Source organism: Eucalyptus grandis, chromosome 8, assembly GCF_016545825.1.
Source record: "Eucalyptus grandis isolate ANBG69807.140 chromosome 8, ASM1654582v1, whole genome shotgun sequence".
In the NCBI taxonomy this organism is placed as follows: domain Eukaryota; kingdom Viridiplantae; phylum Streptophyta; class Magnoliopsida; order Myrtales; family Myrtaceae; genus Eucalyptus; species Eucalyptus grandis.
The window spans coordinates 17,497,735-17,506,511 of NC_052619.1; the positions used below are offsets into that span (position 1 = coordinate 17,497,735).

General features: G+C 42.5%; 1 protein-coding gene across 1 annotated transcript; it reads left to right on the forward strand.

The window, feature by feature from the left end:
* Positions 1–16: 16 nt before the first annotated feature.
* LOC104416583 (60S ribosomal protein L39-3) lies at positions 17–1,227 on the forward strand. The gene is made up of 3 exons (XM_039299670.1): positions 17–25; positions 776–945; positions 1,042–1,227. The coding sequence occupies exons 1-3, from the start codon at positions 17–19 to the stop codon at positions 1,088–1,090; spliced, it is 228 nt and encodes a 75-aa protein (XP_039155604.1). The 3' UTR covers positions 1,091–1,227.
* The last annotated feature ends 7,550 nt before the right edge of the window (positions 1,228–8,777 follow it).

Consider the following 8,777-nt stretch of genomic DNA (forward strand, 5'->3'; position numbering starts at 1 on the left):
TATTTTATAAATGACGATGAATGTTGTATGGCATTCATTCAATTTTTGTTTCATGTGAATCCTCTTGGTATAGTAAGGTAATTTTTTTATTTGTGTCAATGTTTGCATTTTGAGCAACAAATCTCTCATTTCCATCCAAACCTCTCATCCCCACCCTTTGACCTAGGGGTGAGCGTGGTTCCCAGGTAGAACCGGGAACCGGAGAACAAAACCAGAGGTTCTGGTTCGGTTCCCGGTTCTAAGGGGACCGGTTCCGGTTCTCATAGGAACCGGAACCCGAGGAACCGGAACCAGCCAAGTTTAAAAAAAAAAAAAAAAACCCTAATCCCTTCCACGCGATTTTCCCCCTTATGTTCAATTTTCCCCCTTTCCCTTTCTTTCTCTCTCTCTCTCTCTCTCTCTTCTCTTTCCCCCTCTCTCGGCCGAACCCCCTCCCCTCTTCTTCTTCTTCTTCTTCTTCCTTCCTCTTGCCGACCGCTGCTTCACCCACCACCACACCCCCGCCCCACGCCCTACTTACCACCACCTCTTGGCCACCGAACCCCCACCACCCACTGCTCGTCCGACGAGCTGTCTTGCCGTTGAGCCCGACGAGTTGTCTCACCGTCCGCGCCGACGTGAGGCACCACCGCCGTCCCCAAGTCATCATCACCACCTCTTGCTGTCGCTTGCTCGGCCGTCCGGGCCGTCGTTGCTCCAAACTGTCACCACCTCCACCAGAACTAAGCTCTTCCCCCCTTGGCCGTGGATTGAGCCGCGACCGTCGCCGTCTTAGGTGCGCCGTTCATGCTACCGTTGGTGCCGTGAGACTCATGCCTTCGTCGTCGTCGCACCACCGTCGCCGCGTGCTCGCCGTCGCCAGATCAAGAAGAAGCTGGCGAAGAAGATGAGGCAGAACAGGCCCATCCCTCACTGGATTCGCATGCGAACTGACAACACCATCAAGTTCATATCCAATTCCTTCACGTTTTGTCCCAAAAAAGCTGTCTTTTTATTTTTTATTTTTTTTGTGGCCTAATTTTTGTCGCCGAAATCGTTCAGGTACAACACGAAGCACAGGCACTGGCGCCGAACCAAGCTACGGTTCTGAGGTGTTTTCATGGGAGGAGGTGCTTTTGCTTCGGGTTAGAGCTTTTTAGTTGTTGTGAAAGAGAGCTCTCGATGCTTTTCTGATTATTGCTTTTAAGCGAATTGAAGACTTTTAAGGAAGCAAATAGCTGCTTAGATACTGATCTTTGCTTTGTTACTCTCGAGCACGAGCATTTTTTATATCGATGATCTGCGAATTGTGGTAGTTTCTGTTGCTTCATGTGGTTTTGATAGTATCAGGGATGGGATTTTAGTGAATTTTAATGTTGCTTCAACTTTATGTCTTGTTAAGCTTGTCGCTGTTATAACACATTGTGTTCAATGTTCAGCACCTTTGATCGGTTCTACTAATGATTGGCCTTATCTTCTTATTTAGATGAGACTTATAGGCTTGTGTTGGACCTGCTTTTCCTGTTCAGTGCTTGTTGAGGTCACGGTGCTTGTTCTCATAGTGTGGTAGTGATTATTAGTGGTTGTCCTTCCAAACATTGGGGAGCTTTTAGTTGTGTCAATTATGAGGAATTTCAACTTATGTGGTATGTATGCAGTAGTGATGTAAGTGCCCAATTTCGCCTACTAGCTAGTTTACTATCTGCAATGTCTAAATGAGAGTAATCATCAGTTTATTGGGCATCTTCAGTAGCTTCAAGTCGGTTTAGCATGTGAAGTGTGCTCTAGCATCAGGTTGCAGGATTCATGGCTATGTTGTTATTATTGCTGCATTCATTTCCAATTTTTTAACTAAAAATGAAAATAAAATAAAATAAAGAACCTGTTGGAACCTGTTGGAACCTGGAATCGACCCCGGAACCTGTGACAGGGTAGGTTCCAGGTTCTTAGTTTTGACGGGTAGGTTCCAGGTTCCAAAAAATGAGGAACCTGTACCCGAGGGTAGGTTCTAGGTTCTAAGCGGAACCTGTAAGGAACCGGGAACTGCTCACCCCTACTTTGACCTCTATTTGATCACCTACGTTGAAGATAGCTACCTGCTCAAGCTATCTCCAACTTGGACCTCATGTCACGGGATGGGTCCAAGCCTAACCGATGAACAATCAGCACTTGTCAAAGAGTAAAGACAAAGTAGGCTGACAATTTTGCCTTTACGTTGAATGGAAATTGAACACGTGATGTTATGTTAGAGCATATGATGTATTACAAAAGCTCAATCCCTAAATGCAGTAAGAACTTGTGCGTTCACTCGATGATATGACATGAGATGGTACCTTACATTATTTAGAACAAGCATTACATTCCTCACTGTTGTTCCTTGCACAAGAGTTTTCCACTAAGCAAACATCCCTTGAGACACCAATGTTGATAAGGAACGCGTGATCTCCACTTCGTTTAGAGATTGCAAACGGAGAAGTATAAATTTTAATTTTTATTATTATCAAAATAAAGAAAAAATAAAAAAAATATTCTAAATAAGTAGAAAATGCAAAAAATTAACAAACCTAATCTCTTTAGTGGTCATGAAATTCCACATGAGAATGGTCCTCCATTCTATGTGAGTGTGCACATGGAAAAGGAGTTTGGGAAAATGAATTCTTCTTTTTAATATGGAGTTTTTTTTTGGCAACCCAGGAACCGCCGTACGGTTGGCAGCCGGCGACGTAAACCCGGGGGAGCACTAAGACGGGGACCCACCACCCACGGCACCCCACTTAAGTTGTGCAACGTGACAAGTTGGGGAATCGAACCCTAGCCTTTCGTGTGGCCAGTGTGTGCCCTAACCAACTCGCTCACCACGGGGTGGGTTATGGAGTTAATATCATGAAAAAACCCCAAACTTATACACCGTGACAAATTTATCCCTAACTAAATTTTGGGTCATATACACGTGACACATTTACCCTCCATTAGCTTCCGTGAAATTTTATCATTAAATTTAATGAGTTGAATGATATAGACAGTTAACGTGGCAAATTCACATGGAAATCCATAGGGTTAATACAATGAAAAATCACAAACTAGTACATATGTAACAAATTTACTAAAAATTAGTTTTTGAATCACCAAAAACGCAAATTGGTACACACATAACACATTTACCCTTCGTTAGTTTTCATCAAATTTTACCATGAAATTTATGAGTTAACCAAATTGAGCTCGATAAACATTTTGTCACATTGGAACGTGAGTTTTTGCACGGATTCAACCAAACTTTAGACTCGAGACTTAGCTTTTCCTGAACTCTTCAATCCTATTTGGAGGTATAGGTGTTTATCACTCCGTTCTTCACGCTCTCGAATGCATATTCGGTCCATTTATTGCAATCAACATGTTTACAGCAACTTCTACCTACATTCGAATATCACGAAATTTGTTCGAAGTGTCATTTAGAAAAGAAAAGTGTGTTTTTCTGCAAAATGATTAATAGAAGGATAGTATATAATAGAGCATTCTTCCCATGAGAAAAACGTTGATATGCATCCGAAAATCTTGTCAAAAGACAATAACTCTGTTGGCTTTGCTTCACAGGTACCTTCCTTCTTTATGCAGCGATTAACGCCGCGGGGATGATGTTCCTGAAACGAAAGGGAGGAGTCTTGAGCACATTCAAGCAACCATCAACAGAGAATGAAAATGGTGGCACTCCAAGTTATTTACTCATTGCTCTTCCTTGTAGTCTCAGTTGAGCTTATATGACACTTCCAATGCCACACATTCGGAGATGGAAAATGATTTTGAAGCAGGCAACAGCATCTTTCGTTCAATAAAATGACATTATTATCAAGATTTTTCAGTTCTTTCATAGAGCAATCTTACTGCGGGAAAGAGATGAGATTATTGTACTGGAGAGTGATTGATTGGTCCATGAGAATAATATTTCAATTGCGTTGGTCTATATCTGACTAAGAAATCATCATGTGGCCCTCTTTCTTTTCCCGTAATGTGTTGCATTGCCCAAGCAGCAAGAAGCACCTACTCCTTATTTTTCTTTTTCTTTTCATGAAAGGCAACCTCAAATTCTATAAAATTTATGTTGCCGTTAATTAGCACCATACACTTCCATATTTTTTTGGAGGTTAGGACGTGCGATACTAGTCTTTAGGTGCTGTTATTTATCTTTTCATTATCCAATTTCATTTTTGTCAAAATTGAAAAACGTTACACTGCAAAATGCATTATCATTTTGTTTATAGTATTATATGGCGCTGAATGGACTTATAGTTGATACATCAATTTGCATAATGTATGTCCAAATGTTTTGGAATACGTGCAAGAGATAATTTAGGATACTTTGACCAAGAGATTTTCCGCTTAAAAATTTAACTAATCATTGCTGAATATTTAATGACGATATAGAAAGCAACTAAGGTATCATCGCGTGTGGAGATGCTCGCACAACAAACCAATTTTTAGAAAGGGGAATATGAAAAAATGTAATCAGTAATAATATTACTATAAAAAAATTAAACATGTGCAGTTAAAATGTCATTGGATGCGTCAATTAAAATGAACTTGGTTGTATTATATGGAAAATCCATTTCGATCTCTTCAATTATATATAATGGTACCCATTAGCTTGAGAAAAAAATTATGGTAAGTGCTAATTACAATTATTCGAAAGCGCGTCTGTATCGCTGAAAAGAATTTCTATGAATATATTTTCCAAACTTTCCACTGTTATGTTCATAGTGGTAAATCGGCTGATTGTCTCATTTAAAAATGCATGACATCTCTAATTCCACACATTCAGAGATGAAAGATGATTATGAAGTAGGTGTCATGACCTACCCTTCGGTAGTAAAGAAATTAGGTTAAGGGGTATTGCCTAAAAGATAGGCCTATGACCCTAGTTTTAGATGTGAGCTCTCCTAAACTCATACATCGCATCACATTGGTTATTCAAATTGATGCTATGAGAATTTTTCAATGAGGAGTTGCTACTAGCCTACTGGGGTTGACTAAAAATCAAGTAAAACATATGAGTATGCTTCACTTCCTACATAACCAGAGAATTTAGGGTTGGCAACTTAATTACACTAATTCATCAAATGCCATTTTGGTATCTAATTTATTTCATTTCACAAAAAAAAAAAAAAATTGTCAGGTAGGTTGGATTGATTTTAAACCTATCCACTAACATATGAGATAATCATGTGGGTGTGCAATTATTAAAATAACAATCAACAATCAAGGAAAGCATTAAATAAATTGCATAAGAACACAAAGATCTAATATTACCAAATAAGGAGCATGCAATCTCTAACTAAGCTAAAGGGAGTCCATAATCAACATTGAAAGTGCGTAATCAAGGGCATTTATTTTTAAGAACAATCAAAATCTTATGGTAAAGCTGTAAGGATTTATTCAATTCTTGAGCACAATTTTCTTATCAAGGACTTTAACACATTTTAAGAGTATTTACTAAAAAAACTAACTCTTAAGCTTTTTCCTAATTTTTAGAAAAAAATAAGTTTTCTCTTAAATTTTTTTACAAAATTAATTCCGAAAATAGGGACTCGGGCTGGGCCCCAAGGTCCGGTGAGAACATGGGTTGCGATGGGCTTTGCGGGCTTGGACCGGGAACATGAATTGGGCTCTATTAAAACAGACCTCCATTTTAGTAATGGACTCTCAAAGACCCACTTCATGAAAATTTAAACCCAGCCCAAAAATTCACAACTTAAGCCCAGCCCAAGTCCGCCCAACTTAAACCAAACCTAAATCTACTGAAACAAAACCTCAAGCCCATCTTCCCATCCTCTTTCCACGAACGTCTGCACCAGGCCTATTTTCGTGATTTTCTTTTATTCTCTCTCAGCCTTTCAACGTCCTCTTCTTCTTCGTGCCAACTCCCCTGTTACATCCTTTACCGAAGCCTCCCACACCGACGAACTCCACACTGAAATTTCGCCGGACGGACCCACGGAAGAACTTTAAACGGATCGACGACAACACCCAACGTCGTCGGCCGTCACCAAGCCATCTTGGCTCACCACCGCAAAACCAAATTCGCTGCCAACGTCTCCCATCACGCAGGCCGCCACCACCACTCATCAAGTTCAATGAAAGATACACAGCATGTCTCGAACGAAATGCCGAGATGCAGTGACTTCGTTGCTCGTGAAAATCGAGTTTAACAACTAATGACCCCGGACGAACTGCGTCAAGTGGCACCTTCGCATTCGAATGAAAATAGAAGCCATTTCTTAAACAATTCTCTCAGAAACATTTCATCGAGCAAGTCTTAGGCGTTCGACTAAAAGTGACACGGCATACCGATGAACCTCCACTTTGGTGTCGAACTCGTGCTACGACATCTCAAGTCGATGAAAATATGTCAAACAGATCCATGGTATGCTTTCACGAAGACAAACAAAACTGAGGCATTATATCGGGCATGCGATGAGCACGGATTATGGAGAGGTCGTAAACCCATTCTAGACTCTAGCTCATGTCCAGACTCAAAAGAGAACAGCAAATGACACTCAAACTCAACAAAAGGGACTGCTCGTTCAAACCAAACATGCTCGCAGACCAGGGAAAACGAGACCCAGCTATTGTTTCGTTTCCGTTTTAAATAAAACCAAGCAACGGAGTTCCCAGAGAGAAGTGTTTGACCAAGAATATCTCTACCCGGCTCGACGACGACGGCGATGACAGCCAGAAGGTGAGCCCAAAGCGAAACGAGCTCTGGTCGGCCGCCTCGATGTTGCACTGAGCCAGGATCATCGGGATAGAAGGAGATTGAACCCAAAAAAAAAAAAAACTCACCCGGAATTCGGGCGCTGGGGTATAGGTAGCCGCGGGCTCGAGGGTGTTCACTGGAGATCGTCGGTTTATGTTGGGGATGACCGGGCAACGCTTGTTCGAGAACGAGATTCGGCTCCTAGTTCTCGCTTTTTCTCAGTCCATCCCTCCGCTCACTCTCGGTTCTCTCTCCCCTTCATGCTTTGCTCACTCTGTCGTATCTCACTCTCTCTGTTGCTCTCGCTATCTCCAGCCTCCCCGGAAGAACTCTAGAACACAGTCGCCTCTCTTTCCTCTCTTATCTGGCTCGCTCCTTCTCTCTCTCGAGCTCGCCTTCTCACTCTCACCAGCTCTCTCTCTCTCCCTCTCTCTCTCTCTCTCTCGGTTGCTCTACCTCGGTCGAACAAACCCAAAAAGGCCGGAGAGACCCCCCCTTCTTCCCTTTGCTTCCTTTGTCTCACATTTATCTCGTTTCTGTGACATCCTGAAATTCGACCTCGTTTCGATAAAGTGAAATGGGCATTTCGTCGACGTGCCTATGGCCCTTTTTCTCTGAGCTGATCACTCACGAGTTAACTAACCTATTGGGTGAAGCCGTTAAAGGATGTATTAGCTGTAAAATCCCTAAAAGCTACCTAATTGGTTGGATTGAGCTAAAATCACGTCGATCGATTTTTAACCACGAAATTGAACTCGATTTCGGGAATCGAATTTTAAGCACGTCATAATTCTTATTTTAGGATCCCTGTCTCATCGCTCGTCAATTTATTGATGGGTCCGAAATTTCAATAAAGAAATTATCGGAAGAAAAATTGAAGACCAAAAGAAAATAGAAAGGAAAGGAAAAGAGAAAGGAAAATTTACATAAAGGCATTATGTATTTTATTTTTCCTTTTTCTCTCTCCCCCTTTTCTTTCTCTCTCTTTTTCCTCTCCTTTTTCTCTTTTTCTTTCTTTTCTCTCTCTCTCCTCTCCCCTTTTCCCCCCCTCGTGCGATTTTCCCTCCCCAACCGACTCTCACTCTCTCTCTCCTCATCTTGACCGGTCAACCCTTATCTCTCCCTTCTCTCTCTTCTCTCTCCTCTCTCTTCTTCCTTCCCGCACACGACAGAACCAGCTTCTTCTTCTCCTTCTTTTGTCACGTGCGAACCAGCAAACTGGAGCAGAAGCCGCAGCTCGTCGTCGCCACCGTCCCGCCGCCGCACCGCACGCCCGCGCCGCGCCTGTGCGCCCGCCGCTCGCCATCGTCCCACCGTCCGTCGCTCGCTGCAGCACCTCCCTTGAGCGAATCCGCGCGGCCCAGCCCCTGTTCCGCTCCCGTCCGGCCACCTCCGGCCACCGCCCAACTCCGCCGGACCTCCCCGCGTCCCCCTCGCCCTCCGCCGACTTCCCCTCGCCGCCCTAGCCTCCGAAGCAGCCTCGATCAGCCCCGACTAGCAAGCCCACGGAGTGGGTTTCAGCGACTTCGGGCCCGCTTTTGGGCCGTTTCCCGGCCTCAGATCCGTGAGTCGCTTTGGGAACAATCGTTCCTTGCATCGCCGCCGTCGGATTGATCCGATTTGTGCACGATTTGGTGAGTAATCTCACTAATCCTAGATTAGTTGGCTAATTATGCTTAAGGTTGGTTTAGATTTTATTAATTATGTTTAGGTTGTTAGATTAGAATAAATTAGCAATTATTAGTCAATTGTGATGCGATTTAGATAAATTGATTGTGCAATTAACAGGTAGACGTGGTCTACTAATTATTGGAAGTGCCTTGGGATTTTCCCAACCCTTAGTGGGCTCCAATTAGGCTTTTCAGGCCTAAGTGGATTTTTAGTATTTAAATATTAATTTTCAGAATTAAATTAAATAATTATTTATTTTCCGAAAATTCAACTGAGATGGCTCGGGACTGGAAAATTATGCTGATGACCATGGTGAAGTCCGTTTATTTAATTGGGCTTTATTTTGAGCTAAATTGAATTTTTAATATTAATTATTTAA